At 41.4% G+C, this 17,078-nt stretch overlaps 1 protein-coding gene across 5 annotated transcripts in view; it reads left to right on the plus strand.

The window, feature by feature from the left end:
* The window catches only part of MACROH2A1 (macroH2A.1 histone), a 38,577-nt gene extending 29,473 nt beyond the window's left edge, over positions 1–9,104 (plus strand). For all 5 annotated transcript variants that reach the window (XM_082006206.1, XM_082006208.1, XM_082006207.1 and 2 more), the window contains 3 exons: positions 365–454; positions 3,632–3,806; positions 8,346–9,104. In XM_082006206.1, the coding sequence (XP_081862332.1) occupies positions 365–454; positions 3,632–3,806; positions 8,346–8,511 (431 nt within the window). In that variant the 3' untranslated portion in view covers positions 8,512–9,104. The remainder of the gene's footprint in view (positions 1–364; positions 455–3,631; positions 3,807–8,345) is intronic.
* Positions 9,105–17,078: the final 7,974 nt, after the last annotated feature.

Below are 17,078 nucleotides of genomic sequence, written 5' to 3' on the forward strand. Positions count from 1 at the left end.
CTAGCACATTCTTCTGGAACATTTCACACTAACAGATGCTCATGATAAGGAAGGAGGTAGGGATGTCATGTCAGATGTTTTGACATTAAAATCGGAGTCTGATAATGTTAGCAAGGGATACCGATGTGAGGTTTTTGGGTTGTTAGGGTTGTCTCTTTTGCTTTTTTCTTGTTGTTGTTGTTGTTGTTGTTGTTTTTAATGACTAGCTAATTCTGAAGTCCCAAAAGGTTTAGATCTTACTTTGCAGTCCCCAAAAATGTTTGGGCAGAAAACTCTAGAATGATGTAATAAAAAATAATGATGAGTCACACGTCTGCTGTGGAAACCTGGGATCAGAGGAGTAAAATAACAATTCTCTGTTCAGGGAGCACTTTGGAAAAGAAAGGCGGCAAGGAGTTTGTGGAAGCTGTCATTGAGCTTCGCAAAAAGAACGGGCCATTGGACATAGCTGGAGGTGAGGTTCTGCGCTTCGGAAACCTGCAAACCAAACGCTGCGGGCGCTGGCGTCGCTGCCTGCGGCAGCCTTCGGTGCAGTCAGCCAGCCCATCTCGTTGTAGCGCAACGCTTGGGCTCGTGCCGTCTGCAGCAACTGTCCTGGGTTACATGGTATTTGTATTCTCCAAGTTAAATACACACATTGCATCTTAAGTAACCTTTACCGGAGCATCTGGGAAATGGTGTAGTGATGAGTGGTACAAGTAAAACCCGTTCACAGGTACACGCATACACAATGGATGTTGATTATTAAGGGCACAGTTCAGAAAAGCAATTAATTAGATGCTTATTTCTCAGAGCAGTTGTGTACAACTCTGTTAAACATCTGCTTTGCTGAAGTGCCGCTGACTTTCACTGAACTTAAGCACATGCTTAAAGTTAAGCATCTGCTTGGGTACTTTGTTTAATCAGTGCCAAAATCATCGCTATAAAAGCTTACAACTTTTTGATGCCTAGTTATCAAAATTTATGTAATATCTGAGAAGAATCTACTATATGAGTAATAAAGTTTGGTAATGATGATATATAATTTTACATCATCTGTGAAATTGCTGATACATGTTGTTCATATAGAAGGCTGATTCTGCCATCTGTGTTTATGCTATAAAAATAAATACAGTGTGCGCAGTTTTGTAAACGAATTCTGACTAAAGCTGAAGAGGAGATTTAAGACTTCAGCTCTGACAGGAAAAATTACAACTGTTTACTGCTGGTGTTTAATATGTTGGGTTTTTTCCTTGCTTTTTAAAATTTTTAGTAAGTTTTTCTTGGAATTCTTTTTCTGAAAAAATATGTAGATTCAATTATTCACTTTTTTTGTTGCTTACTTCTGTACCGTATTCTTTATCAGCGCAGACCAAACTGCTTACAAATAGATTGCAACTTGGAAACAAAAGAGTTTTTTCTCAGCCGTCAGTGAATTCCTTAGAGCTGAGGGGTGCTTGGCAGTCTTACCCTGTGAGGAGCTCTGCACTACACTGGCAGAAACTGGCTGTTAGGGCCTTGGTGAAGGACTCTCGAGACAAATTGGTACACATCAATTTCTCAGTCACACAGATACCCAGTTTTCTGATTTCTCAGTTGCATGGGTATCCCTTTAATCCACCAATAACCGGTCTCCTTGCCTGGAATATAATTGTAACTAGCACAGAACGTGTCTGTGGTTCTGTCTGTCTTTTTCTACAGCAAAAGCGTAACTTACTTCCCCTTTCAGAGCATTTGCATTTGAAGGGACAACTGCTCTTGGTAATTAACAGTTGTCCTCAACAGAATCCAAATGAGTTAATTAACGACTACCCTAGAAAACACTCCCTGAGAAATATTAAAGTTGGTGATGTGTATCAATACAGTATTTTATTCTTTCAGGATGAAGATATTATCCACATTTCACATCTCACTAGAAATGTCAGCTGCTTTTAATAGATTTTTCTTGGATTTATGATGTATGCTGAATCTGCCAACGTTTTAGTTGCACATTATGACAAACTAGCATTGCCTGACACTGAGGCTATTCAACACGTTGAGAATCTACAAACCCATAAGAACATAAATGCTCCTGCTTCCATTGTCCTTCAAAACGTACTCTTCCAATTAACCTCCAGTCAGAATGCCATATGACAAAGCCTATTTTTTCTTTCCTGCAGCAGCTCTAGGAAAGTATACGTATGTGATTGTGCTCCAAGAGTTATTTCTTCTATACTTATATAACAAAATGCCTTATAAACTTTCCAGAATGGATGAGAGGATTTCTGACCTCTAAGCATCTTTACAAAACCCTCCAAACCTGACTTTTAAATTTTTTTTAGTTACTGATACTTTTATTATTGTTTTTGTGGACATAAGCTGCTGTTTTCTACCTATACTTTTGTGGCCACGTATGATGATATCCCAAAGTGTGCGTGTTAGGGGGCTGCCTCTTCACGAAGGTTCAGTGTATGCTCTTGTGAGATTTCGACTATCTGGTTTTTTTCCTTCAGCTTGTGATTAGGGTGTTTTTCTTCCCCTCCTTTTTTTTTTTTTTTTTTTTTTTTTTTTTTTTTTTTTTTTTTTTTTTTTTAACAAACCAAGGTTACAAGTTTTTAATTGCAACCACAGACCGGTGGGTTTCAGAAATGGCAGTGATCCTCTTGCCCTGTCTTCTGGCAGGCAGAGCACAGTCTGTTGTTGCTCTGTGATGGGAAGTGGTGAACCCAGAATGTGTTCTCCTGCTGAGAGAAGGCCTCTGGTCAGAGAATCCTTGGCTGCCAGTAGTTTGTAGGCAGGCTGTGCTGCATCCTCTTAGTCCCCACACATCCGTGGCGGTATCATGCCTTTAGCATGGTAAAAGTTCTTCTCCGTTACTTTGTACATACAAGGTCTTGCCTGTTGGTATATAAACAGTGTGAATCAAACATTGTGAATCTATAAATGCATCCTCTCCAACCATCTGTCAAGAATGGATGAGAGAGATAAACTAAAACCCATTAGCAAAAAAGCTCAAATAAGACCAGGCCCGAAGTCCTGAAATCACACAAAATGTTTTCACAGTTGCTCAGAAACAAAGCTGGAAGTAAAGCAAAACTCTTAATTCACCCTTTTTCCGGCCTTCGTTACCAGTTTGCAGAGCACTTAGTAGCTCTGAACCGATGCGGTTCGGGCTGCCGTGCGATCAGAAGCTAGCTAAACAGTGTATTTGGCAGGAGTAGCTGAAGGTCCCACAAGTCTTAACTCAGTGTGACCATCCAGCATCCTGATATTTACTGTGGCTCGGCAATAAACTGAAGCAAAGCAAGTTCATCCCTTGAATGGTTTATGTTCTAACAGATTACTGCCTTTCTCCTTACACGTTACACAAGTTTGCACAATCCCCAATATAAATGTGTTTCCTTTGATGTCAGCCATGAATTCTTGCTCTCTCTAAAATAAGCTCAATTATAGCTATGATTTATAAATTACCACAGCATAGTGCAGCTGGAAATGGAAAATACAAAGTCTCTGTAATCATGTTGTTATATTTTAAGGCTGTGTGATTTGTAATCTAAAACATTCATGGGGGCTAAAGGAATGTCTGTCAATTGTTTGCTATTTTAATCACAGATGCACTGTTTTAATCCTAAGGAGAGGAAAGCAATTATGTTTCACTTTCATTTCCTACTAGCTGTTGTCAGTGCTGGCCATGGATTGCCTGCGAAATTTGTGATCCACTGTAATAGCCCAGGTTGGGGCTCAGACAAATGTGAGGAGCTGCTGGAAAAGACAGTGAAGAACTGCTTGGCTCTGGCTGATGAAAAGAAGCTGAAATCAATTGCATTTCCTTCAATTGGCAGTGGCAGGTAAGGCTGTTACACAAACCCGATGCCAAATGGGTCACATTTTCGAAGTGCCATCTCATATGTTCTAGTCCCTTCTCATGTACAGAATCCATTGCTACAATGCTGCCTTTCATCTTGTTCGTTTAGATCGGTTCCTTGAAAGAAGTGTTTCTTCTAGCTTCGTTCAAGCTGTGCATGGAGCCTGCAGTATTCTGCACACTAGCTCAACTTTGGCAGGTCTCGTAGTGATCCCTGCAGAATCTTCAAGCATGCAGATAGGTTAAAGAGCATAAAACAAACCTTTAAAGAGGATATTAAAAGACTTTTTTCAGATTATCAGTTTGTTCATATAAATTGGGGCTGTGGAGGAGAACATGAAGAAAAGGGGTCTATTTTACCTAGTTTTAGTGCATAATTAAACTTACTGCAATATCTGTCTTAGGCTGGCCAGAAGACATGTCTTAGTGTTCATTTAAGCAGCAAATCTGAAGTGCCTTGAGTCTTAGGATTTGCAAAGTCACTTCAAACTTTCATACAAAAATCTGTAAGATGAATTTCACACAGTTTACATCATGAGACTCTTTCAGGGAGGAAAAAAAAAAAAGGCCTTAAAAGCCTTTGCCAAAGTTTTTGAAAGCTGAAGTCTAAAGCTAAGGTTCTTTGGCCTTGTACAGGAGGCTCAGTGCTTTTGAAAGTTGGATCACGTTCTTAAGAGTCTAAATACAGACTACACTTTTAATCTGAGGCTCTTGGGTTTTGGGTGGGTTTGGAACACTTAGCCCTTAATGGTGGCTCGATATGAAGACCAAGGGCCAAATCTAGGCTGAATTACACCGTCGAGTATTTAACCCTGAACAACTGTCCCTTTTGAATTTGCCATGAAAGAAGTTGGGTGATGTACAGCAAGAATATTCTTCCCATTGTGCCATGTTGCAACACTAGATTGATTCCTGCATATTCTGTGGGTTAGGGCAGAAAGCACTATTTGAGCTTTTGGGTGAATGACAATAAAGAAATGGAAGTTTCACTAGAGTAATAAATTTAAGCAACTTGCATCAGACAAAGTTCAAAATAAGGTTCATTTGCATGGGTGTCATTTTAAGCAAACTTTGTGGAACAGTAGAGAAATGTAGTGGAGAGTATAGTACAAAGAGAAGCTCTGAATTGCTCTTTCGGAGAAACTGTGTTCCTCCACGAACCATAGAGTGACTATGGAGTTGGTTGTGTAGGTGTCTAAAGCGAGATTATGTAAAGCATCTTCCACAGTGCCCTTTCTGTTCTGGATGGTTCCCAGCGAAGAACCATTCCCAGCCCTTGTTGCGAAGTAGTTGATTGGTGTTGGACGATGATAAAACCCTGAATAGTCATGAGATTCACATTCTGTTAGGAAATCTGGTTACTGACAGGCAAGGTCTGTGGCTAAGTTCTCAACTTGGCCTATGCACGTCATTCTCACTCAAGCCAGTTGAAGTGGTGCTTTTAGAAGATGGAGAGGGATCAACAGGCCTTGAGAAATGCATGAGGTTGTGTATTTTCCCTTTTTTCTCTTAATTAGAGATATTTAAGCATAAATTAATTTTTTGAGAGAACAGAATATATTCTGACAATACTCCTTATTTGTTTTTATGAAGTCAGAAGTGTTAAAAAAGATAAAAGTAAAGCTTTGAAAGACAGCAAATGCCAAAGACACCACATGTATGCGGCTGCTCTAGTACAGACATCTGTCAAGCAGACATCACCCAATAAACCCACATAAACAGTTTCATTCTCTTTTATAGTTGAGGAATGGGATTACATGAGGGCAGTTCAAATAAATCACAGGGGGAAATAAAATAGCATAGTTGTAGCATTCAGTGGGCCAGATGCTCAGCTCCAGCCAACTTGTGGAAAGCACAAGTTGGGTGCTGTACAGAGGTAGCCTGGAGTTCAGCCTAGTAGGACCAGCAGGATAACAGGGAAAGAAAACGTAGGGATTGAACATAAAATCGTCCCCAAAATAGGATTTCATTCTGAGACTCTGACTTTGATCTGAATTGACACTACCTTGGCTAAAGTCTCAAACCACCTTTTCACAAGAGTTTAACTCTGACCAGTAGATCAATGCAAGAGGCTTCTGTTTTTTCTTGCTGCCCACACATGGCCGTTGGGTCAGGATCCTACTTCTGATTTTCCTGCTCTGTTTCTTTCCTTTCTTTTGGGACAGTGGTCCTAAACAATTCACTTTAGTCGGCTTCCCTTTGTGCACGGATCCTTTTGACCAGACTGCTCTTCTTTCATTTGCCCTGTTGCGAGCGCCCTGCTGAAACACTGCTGAAGTGGAGGTTGTATGACTTCAGAGTCCACTGTGAGCAGCTCAGAAACGGTGTATACCCTGATTTTGATGCTGGCCTGTGTGGCAATTCCTGCTCTGGAGCAAAATTCCTCAAAGATCTGTTCAATATATGCCAGGCTGCAGCATTTGTAAGTGCCTAGCAAGTGATCAGATGTGGAGGCACACTGAGTCTGTGTCTCTTTCTCTGTGTGAGGTGACAGTAGGAGGTAGCTCCCATGTCAGAACTATGCTCTCAGTTAATCAACATGTCCAACAGCTGATTCTCCCTGACCAGCTCATTTGGCTTTAGAAGAGTACAAGGTTTTCTCACAATGCTTTTTCCATTTTTCCTTCTTCAGTAAAAGAAGAAATTGGGCATTTTCAGAAAAGAAAGAAACATCATGAGCTATTTCATGTCATCATTTTTGAAATATCACAAGTATTATCTCCAGGCAGCATGTATAATGTCATGTTACAGGCAGTACTACCACGGAATTGCTCTCAGAGTATATTTTATGGCAAGGTAATGTGCAGTGAGTGGGCCGTGACACAGGCAGTTGCCTTTCTCATTTTGTGTCTGGCAGCATGTAATGAGAGGGAGAGTACAACAGCGTTTTATTACCAGAGTTTGATGCTTCAGTGAGCAGATGCTAAGTGATGTTGCACCTGTTAGTGCCAGAGGTGCATTTAGTCCAACTTCTGACTGGGATTGCTGAGGAGACTCTGAGAAACTCAGCCATCTGTGTAATCTGTAAATTATTAGTATCATTAATAGTACATGCTTTGTAACAGGGAGTATTGACCACCGTGGATCTGTAAGCGCATGTCAGGCAACCAGGTGATGTTCAAGGGGCTCTTTCAAATTTCGTTTGGGTCCTACCCGTAACAGAGCGATCATGTTGCATCACCTCAGACTGGTAACTGCAACGTGCTTCGCTGCGGCTCAGGGAGCGCTCAGGCTTTGGCTGGGGCAGGACCACAGTCTGGGTGGGCAGCAGGACTTCATGAGTAATACAGCAGCAAAGCTTAGGCCACATTCAGAGTAGTTACCAGATGTAATTTCAGGAGTTTGCCATGACCTATAAAACTCACAGTTCAGGTCATGGCTTTGTTCAGACTGTTTTGCTTGTGCTTGACCTGTTTTAAGATTAGATGAAGCTTTCAGATAAGAGCTGCTAGATAAAAACATGAAAAAGCTTGTAAGAAGGGTTCCCGGGCTAGACATTGAGTTTTAAAATTCAGTCACACAGAGTTTTGTCATCTGAGAAAGCAGCAAGGTTTGTTCTGTTTGTCTGAGGCTTCTCCAGAAGCAGCGGGCAGGACCCTCTTCTCTGGGCATTGCTCGAGGAGTGGAGAGGCCTCTGGGTTTTAGATCTCTCCGGTTGATACCAAGCGGATACCTTTGAAGATACTTTTCTTAAGACTGTACATACATTGAATCAGCCAGTAATTAAAAAGGAGGTAAGCAGTGTTGGAAGTGTTGCTGAGGTTGGCTTAGAAAAGCCATTGAGCCCCTTAAGTCTGTCCTCAGACCTGACACAGCTACCTTGGCTTCCCAAGGCCAGTAAATTTAGACTGACACCACCAGGACAAGGCTCACTGTGACCCAGGGGAGCAGACTTGCTCACCTTCGCTCAGCCTGCTTCTCTTTTTTCTGCCACATTTGGAATGGTAAGGGTGCTGCCAGGGTAGTTTTTCACTACCCAGGTACTAGAACTCGTTCTCTCTTCCTTTTCAGTCTGCAGCAAGGCTGTATAAGTAACTTTTAAAATTTTGTGCTATATTATTAACCATTAATAGTGGTAAAACCATTTTGTACTTTGTGTCTTTTCAGGCTTCATTTTCTATGTCTATTCTTTATCCCCCCTTTTTTTTTTTTCTTTAACGGTTGGTTTGCTTTCTGGACTCTAAGGTATATGCTGCTTTCCTGAACACTTCAGGTTGTTGGTTTACTTACTTGTCTGTTAAATGAGAATAATTGACCATCAGATATTCAAAGGTTCAACCCATTAATGTGTGTGGACTCTGTATTCATATTTTGGGAATGCTTTTCTTCTCTTTGAACATTTTAAGTCTTGCCTAAACAAACAAGTTCGTCGTTTCTAATTCAGACTGTAAACACTGGCTCTGTAGCTTTATTTGCTGTGCCACAGTAGAGAAAAGGCTGAGCATTCCCTGCAAGGTTAAACCATCAAAAGCTTGTTCAGCAAGTCTTGATTTTATTTGGTTTTTTTTGTCTCTCCTTCTAGAAACGGCTTCCCAAAGCAAACAGCTGCTCAGCTGATCCTGAAAGCCATCTCCAGCTATTTTGTGTCAACAATGTCCTCTTCAATCAAGACGGTGTACTTTGTGCTCTTTGACAGCGAGAGTATAGGGATATATGTGCAGGAAATGGCCAAACTAGATGCCAACTAAGCCTAGAAAGCTACAGTACCAGCCTGTCGTCCTCCCCAAATCCTTAACTCATTGTGAAACAGAGCCTCCCTTATTTGAAATTTTGCTCATCTAGGGGAATAAAGGTGGGGGTTTTGTTGTTGGGGTTTGTTTTTTTGTTTTGTTTGGGGGTTTTGTTTGTTTTGTTTTTACTTTCTAAAATGGTTTATGCTGGCACTGATAGTTGGCATTACTGCTGTTAATGCACTGTATCCCAGGCATTGTCTGAATTTAGCATAATCTAGGAGATTTTATAGTTTTATTTTAATGAAGTATGGATTGAAGCAGAAAGCCATTAGGAGTATGTAGTCTTTTACTTGTGAAAGAAACAGGCCAACCCTATTTTGTAACTGTGTTGTGGTGCTTTATCAAATACATCAAGTGGCGTTCCTTTCATTTTTTAAAAGAACAGATGCTATAAACCTAATTTGTGTTTGTTTATTGTCTTAATGATAAATCTGGAAGAAAAAAAATACAGAAACCCTCTTGTCCCTAATTATATTTACAATTTTGAAATTGTGTGAATTGATTTAGTAAAATGTTTGAACTGTTGCTGTTGGTGTATTTGAATTAATCTTTCTGTTAAGCCTTTATTTTCTAAATTCTGAAGAGTTAGCTGTGAGAGGGATGATAAAACACCAGATCTGAACCAGTGGCCTGCAAACACATTTGGAGATGCTGGGGCTCTTACCTGCATTGGCTGGCTGTGTGCCCCATGATGCTCATAATCGCATCTCTTTCCAGTGAGCATTCAGACTTTCCTGTTGGTGCTTCAGATCTTCCTGTTCAGAGTCTGACTTAATTGGCTGTTTCATTTGGGAGGTTGAAGCATCTTAGATCAAGCAAGGCCCAGGATTTTTGAACTAGTTCCAGTCATCTTAATATTGGCCCATTTGAAGCCATTTGTGTATTTTTTCCAAACATTATGAGCCTGGTTTGTCATTTGCACAGCTGAAATCCATACCAACATAAACCTTTATGGAAGTCACTTGTTTTTTATACTTTGAGAAAGAAGAGGTTACATGTTCAAAAGCTATTGCATATGAATGCTTGCTCTCAAGAAGCAGCTCTTCCTTTGAAGTCTTGAGCCTGCTTTCTAGATAGTAGGCATACGCTTTCCATCTCTGCTGAAAACTTCATTTGCTGATGAAAGAACACTTCACAGCCACTCTGGCTTGACCCAGAACAATGAGTGGACCAAAGCTGACCAACTTCTCAGTAAGCTCAGGAATACCAAGTATTAAAAATGTGTAGTATAAACTCCTGCAAGAATTTGGATTTTTGTGTAGAAGTCCACATGCTCAGAGCTTTCAGGTGGACTGCTGTAGAAGAGCAGCAACAACAGAAGACAAACTTTAAAATAACAGTCTTATTCTAAATACATACACAAAGTTAAAAGGAAGAATAAATTAATTTTGTGCTTCAGCTACATAATGTGTTTGAGCATAGTATGGGCTCAAACTTGAAATTTTTAAACAGCCAAAATGCATCTGGTATCATTCTTCAAAGACAGCAGTTCAACGGGCAGTAAATGAAATAAGGTACAGTCCTTCAGCATTTAATTGTGAAGTATGTGTTACAGCAGTTGCTTTGATTCTTGTAGTTAACTGCAAGACTGAAACTGCACTTTCTACAAATTTCACTAGGTGTCACTAAAAGGATTGAGAAATAGAAGAGAGCAGGGATGAGCAGGTACCTGAGGAAACACTTGGTGTGAAAAGGGCCCTAATTTTTCAGCACAGAAGGGGATTTTTAACACAGCAGGAATCTGCACATCAAAATGACCATACAGATTACTGCTTTGTGGTCTCTGTGCTGTAGAATTGACAGTATTGTATGAAGTCTCACCTTAAAATCTCCACATTTTCATGTCAGCAACAGAAAAAAAGCTGTTTGTCCACAAGTGTTTTCAAAGCAGTTAGTACAGCCTCCAACAGCACTTAATAAATCTGTCTTTTACGCTGTTACACCATGGTGGAGGGAGGTCAACTTGTGTCTTTTAACTAAGAAGATCCCAAAACAAACTGTATTGTAATTCAAATCACATGGACTTGCTTCTTCTGGCCTCACATCTCATCTACTTATTCAGATGCCAGCTCCATAAAAATACCAATTTCATTGGGATTGCTTGTGATGCACCATTTGCTTTGTTCAGATTTGGGTCCTTTTGCAAAAGAAGGGCCATGAGCATCTCCCACCTGATGAGAATCTGAGCTTTCAGCACTGTGCCCCAGTGTGACCAAAACAAGTTATCAAGGATTTTTGTCTTGAACAAGGAAAACCTCTGCTTCCCCTGGTGAGCAGGGCCACAGGCCAAGAGCTTTCCAAAAGTCTCTCTTCTCATTCTGACTCATAACTATGGACCATGTTTTGCTCCTGCATAAAATCATTTGCGGTGTTGAAGTGGCTCATATGGGGGCATCACTCATCTTCTGTACAAATACCAGCATATCCTCTTCTTTCTTATCCATTCAAAAGCCTGTAAACCCTCCGGGTGTTCAGAGAATACCATCATCCCATTGCTTTGACCAAGCCTGTTCCACAAGTGACCTTGAACCACTGCACAGCTGGTCCCCACCAGTAGCAAGGTGGGTCTGCCTGGAGGAGCAAGCCCATCTCTGGCATGGCCTTGCCTCTCAGTCCTTGTCTGCCCACAGCCTTAAGAACGCTGCTCTGAGGTCCTGAAATCCAGCAGGCTCCATCACAAAAGCCAGATAACCCAGAACAAGCTTGAACTCAGCCACATGGGGCAAAGTAGATATGGCAGATATTCAAGAACCTAAAAAGTAACATACCAGGTTACATGCATAACAAGTAAAACAGGAGAAGAAATTCCTGCTACCACATGCACAGCAGCCAGGACAACATTACTTTGGGAATCTCCCTAGCATTTTGCTTGTTATAGCTAAATATGCAAGCTCCTTTTGCAAAAAATTAATTACACTTTGGGAAGGCCACATATGGAAAAATCAGTGGAAGTGCCTTTACCTTGTTCTCTTATTGGTAAGTCCATTATCAGCCTTGCCCAATAATGGTTAAAATACACACTCTCTCCTTAACTGTTTCAATACTTTCAAAGGTTAAAAGCTTTTTGTGGCCAATAGCATCTTCAATTCACTGTGTCAAATCCTGCTCTCCACTACTTCTCTGCTTCTAGTCAACTGACTTTTTCCGCAGTAGAAAATTCATTGCAATACTCTCCTTAGGGTGCACCAAATGGTGTAACTTTAGAAGTTCCCCTTGATTTTACAACCTATGATCCTCCTAAAGCTTTTCTTATTTGAAGTTGTCAGCCTGCATGATTTGTTGAGCTGGTATAATTATCCTACTGCATCCATGGCCAGGCTGGCTTGTAGCTGCAATTAGCTGCTGACAGAAGCATTACTGCACCCCAGAAAAGCAGCAAGCAAAAACTCAAGTTTGGGCTCATTTCCCCCCCAAATAAGAATGGTCCATAGCCATGCTGTAGCTAATCTGCCTTTTTGAATCCTTGTTTCCCAAAAGCTATTTTTTTAATCCTGAAAAATGGGAGAACAACATCTGTGTAACCTTTACTTTTCCACAATAATTCAGGAAGGGCAGATCATTTGCTAACAGTAATGCGGATGCATCTTCTGGATGGTTAGTGCGCTGATGGACAGGTTAGACTGTCAGTCTCGTGTTACATTCCACTGAAGCCAGCCCTCCATACTGTCACAATTAATTTAAGATGCAGTAACAAATCTTGCTGCACTTCCTTCAGCTCCTTTCTGGATGTCAACTTTTTGGAAGATTGGATTTAGCATTTTGGCAAATTCAGAGCTACACCACCCTGCAGAGAGTGGGGCATCAGCAAGAGGCAGGTGGCCAAGCAAGGACCAGCCCCAACAGGAGGTACAGGAATCTAGTGAAGACTTTCCCCTGTTCTGATCCCTGTTTGCAGCTTGGGGACCCCACTGCCCCCCCCTTTCAGACAAGCAACAGGCAGGATTGCACTGCAGCCCTTGTGTTCAGCTCAGAGGTCTTAAGTATTCCACTATACATTTTATCAGCACTTAAACTTCCAGGATAATTAAGAACAAATAATTGTTCTAATTGTTTAAGACTGTTTTAAAATATAGGTTTTTTTAAAATAAATTAATTTTAGATTTATTCATCTTAAAACATCTGGAAACTGACCACTAATGCAGCTGCCTGTGTTCCACAAACAGTCCCTCCCCATTAGCACACTTCATTGCCTTTATGGACAGCACTGGTTGCCAGTGGGCACCAAGTTCAAACCATGGATTCCACCTAAAGAGTCCAGGAGCCTCACTGTCTGCCCCCACCCTTGCCATGAAGGCTGTGTCCGTCCTTCTACCTTACTGTTACAACTGTGCTCTGAAACTCAACCCCTGGCAAAGCAAGCCCTGCCAGCCAGGTTACACGGGAAGAGGTCCCATGCCAACACTCACAGACCTTTACACAGAGAAGTCTGACATCTGGTGATGAGAATGGTGGGTTTCCTCATAATGCTCATTTGCAAAGACATGCCTGCAGCTAGCATCTTTAAGCTGCATTATAACCTCAAAACATCAGCTGCAAGACACACAGGATGTTACTTGCCAAGCCCACATCCAGTTGTTCCTACACTGTTTCTCCCCAGGTATTGATCATTCTTCCCACAGACTAGATTAATTAGCACTCTGATTGTCTATTGAATATCTCTACAAGTTGAGGGCATTGCATAGGCTCCATCTTAACTATCACATCGCAGAAGTACAGTGTGCAGCATGGTAATGAATGCACTGATGTGACAGCGTCAGGACATCTGTTCTCCAGAGATCTGACATGAACAAATGCTTCCATTTACAAGATTTCATCATAATTATAAAATGTCATCCAAGGGCTCATTAGGAACAGCATCAACATAATTATAAGCATAATATGAAATATGAAAAGATGGGTATTAATAGCTAGATAGAAGAGCTTGTAATCTTTCAGCCTCCAAACATACTAAAGAAGAGTTAGTAGAACAACTTCATGTTTGTACAAGAGTGAGGAAGACTGGGATTGGACTCATTAGGTACAGACAAAGCACTTTTAGAAATGCTTTTTTTTTTTTCCAGTAGAAAGGGGCATCGGGAATCTATTTGTAAACTCTCCAAAAACCATAGTACATATATCCAATAATCTGAGAGATTAAGAATTCAGAGAAAATACTCCAAAACAGAAAATAACAGAACACAGATGACACACAGGTACCCTACGCAGGCTGAAACAACATTATCCAAACAGGCAAAAGTCTGCAGAAAAGTAAGGCTCCGTTTTTCCAACATTCATTAACACCAAGTTTTTGTGAGCTCCCTTCCCCTTGATCCTAGCTAAAACTGGGTTCTCCAGCCTGAAATATAGCATTGACAGGAGCTGCAGGTGCCTGCGTACTTGATGATCAGGTCTGCAGCCTGTGGTAACTAGTCACTCTGCTCTACCATGGTTTTACAGAAGACGGCAATACCTAAAGTTGTAACGGCAACTCAGAGGGAGCAGCATAATTGATAGGCCTGGAGAGTGCAGGTAAGTAGAAGGATTGTATTTATATCCCTGGCATGAAACCCAATGGGAACCAGGCTATTGCACACTGGCTAAAGTGCTTGAAAATTGCCACCGATTCCTTTTTGTGTCAAGTTCTTCAGAGATTTAGTTCATTCCTCCATAGAATCCTACTTAATGCCTCCACAACTCATGTTTAACCATTATCACTAGCAACCTGCTCATAAATGCTTCTTCCTTGTCAGATTCCACAAACAGGAATCCAGGGGAGATGATACTGCTGTTTCCTAATACAAAAGAAGGAACGACAACGTTCCACAGCATAGCCTGTGAAATCCCAACTCTTCCACACTTTTTCACCAGCCTGGCTAACAGAAGAAATTTGATATTTTTGTACCTTGAAATGACTAGCCTTCTTAGGCTTAGGAGAATAAGAGAATAAATTAAAGTTGAGCCAAAGTATGCCTCAGCTGCAGCGATGGGCAGATTGATTTGCTTTCCATCTGGGAGATTAAATTCCACTGCCAAAAAAATGGCATCAGCATAATTAGCTGTCAGTCAAGTTGCAAAGAGACAGACTATGTGGGATAATTGAAAGCCCTGCAGCTTCTCATTACATACTACAGTAGCCGTATTTGCAAATTTCCACCTTGAGGAGGTTCTCCAAACATGGTCAGGTTGGTACTTATTCCTCCTGGCACATTCTTTTGAAGTGAAACAGGAGTATTGTGCAGGGATGGATTAATTTTAAGTAACTTTCGCTTAACCTAAATTGGTTATAATATATTTGTCAACAGCCTCTGACAGCATCACTAGGGTTTAATTTGCAAGCAAATCTAAACAGCTAGACAGAAATGGTAGGTCTTCAACTCCGGTTATGCCCAGGAGACATCTTTATAAGCATAAGAATCACCCCCTGCCTTTTTTTCTGTCTTTTCGCTCCATGCACTATCCCTCCCTCATGAATTCTCTTATTCAGCAAATTGTAATTCATAATCAACCTATCAGTATGCGATATTACAAACATGTATGTTTCATAGAATAATCAACCTTTTTTTTCCTCCCTCATTTCATGAGGCTTGAGCACACTTCAGCAATTGCTGAGCATACAGGAAAGTTTAGGAGAGACAAGTAGCTCTGACTGGCCCAAGCCATGCTGAAGGCTGTGGGGTCATCTTGGCAACAGGGCAAGAGGCAAAAAGGGCCCTAAGAGTAAAATACATTACAGCTTTCACCCTAAACCCACAGGGAATACATAAAACTGGTTTTTCTTCTGTGTAAAACGAGAGCCAGGACTGCAGTCTTCCTTTAGGGCAAGATGTGGTTTCTGTCATTTTTCCCCAGTACCTGCCTTACTCCCTGATAAAACAAAGAGAATCAGGTCCGTCATAGTCCCAATTCCCCAGTTTTTCACAAGAAGCAGTTACTGCCCGCTCTGGCTGAACGCCTCGGCCATCCTTCACTCCCCAGGGGAGGAGCAGCTCTGCCACTTGCCTTACAGCTGGGCATTATCTCATCACGTCTGCGCTAATTGTGCTTTTATGTCCCCGAGGTGGGAGGGGATGAGGGAGATTGTGGGCTTTGCCTGCTTTTGGCAGCTTCAAAGTTCTCCAAACCAGAAAAGTTACTGCTTTCCACAGAAGAGGGAGCCAGTGTCACACCTCCCACATGGCTCCGAAACCTCCGAGCTAATAAAGCCCAGCCTAATACACTAATAACTCTTCTTAAACCAGAGCTTTCATTATAAAGTGTAATTTATGTTCACCTTTAAGAGCACCACAAGCCTGAGCCCTATTACAGGCACGGATTTGCCTCTTGCCTCCCTGCAGCACTTCCTCGAAGCTGGGAGTGTTTCCAGACCTGACGGGACTCACTGGTGTGAACTGGGAGCCAAACTGGGAACAGAACAGGTGGTTCATAAAATGACTAAAGCTGAAGTAACTAGCTTGCTGCTGTGATGTGGTAGGAGACTGGCTTGGCACAAAAGAGCAAGACAGAAACTGCAGAAAATGGTGTGAAACTATTTCTGATTATTCAGGCTCCATCAGAAATATAAACACACCAATCTACTCCTAGGTCTAGAGGGAGCTAAGTCAGGATTTAGTACACAGCCAGGACTCATGCTGGCTTTATCCTCATGTATGTTAGGAAAGGGAAAATTGCCCCTCTTGTCTGTTCACAATACCCCTTTATGATTTATTAGGCAGTCCTCCTTTTTTGCCTCAATTACTCACTTCAAAAGGGGGTGGAAATGGGACATTCCTAGCCCTAATACTAAATGCATGTAGTCAATAAAAAGGAAAAAACGCTGAAAAATGTTTAAAGGGAGGGTGCTTAAGTTATTGCAGCCCTTGGGAGCATTAATGTATGTGCCAACAAGTTACTGTATGTGGCTTTAACATGCTTATTTATTCTGCTGCGCAATAAAACTCTGTCTTAAATAGTGCCAAAACCTGTTTGCCATGGCAACCCCTCATCACACATGTGTTCCAGTAGTACTCACAAGCACCTTCTTAAAGAGAAATACACAGCAGGATGAATGGCTTGTGACCTTCAGGGCATTTTACAAAGTTTTAAGCACCCAAGTAAATATTGCTTTGGACTGAAATATTTCTTCCAGTTTTTTTTTCTTTCAATAACTCTTTAAGCAGTGAAGCAAAGCCTTTTCCTTGCTCACTTCTCTCCAAGCAGGGCTCTAATGGCTTGGACAAAGCACAGAGCCCAGTTTTTACCTGGCAGGTCTCAGGTGTTGCCAGTTGGCTGGGGAAGCATGGTAGGAATCAGCTGGTCTTCTATAGTTTTAAGTGCACTGCAGCTGTTCCTGGTGTAATTAGTCATCCTTTGTGCTGGCACAAGAAAAATAGATGTTTTCCCTCCTAGCCACACTAAATGTTTTCTCAGTCTAGCCACTGGCCTTTAAATCCAAGTATGCACGTGTCCATAATAAAGCCACATGATGCTAATATTACATTTAGCAGTTCTGCAAGTGCCCAGCCCAGGAAAGGGTTTGATTCTGCATTCTTTTTCCACTGCTTAAT

Source organism: Phaethon aethereus (genome assembly GCF_964289735.1).
Source record: "Phaethon aethereus genome assembly, chromosome: 14".
Classification (NCBI taxonomy): Eukaryota; Metazoa; Chordata; class Aves; order Phaethontiformes; family Phaethontidae; genus Phaethon; species Phaethon aethereus.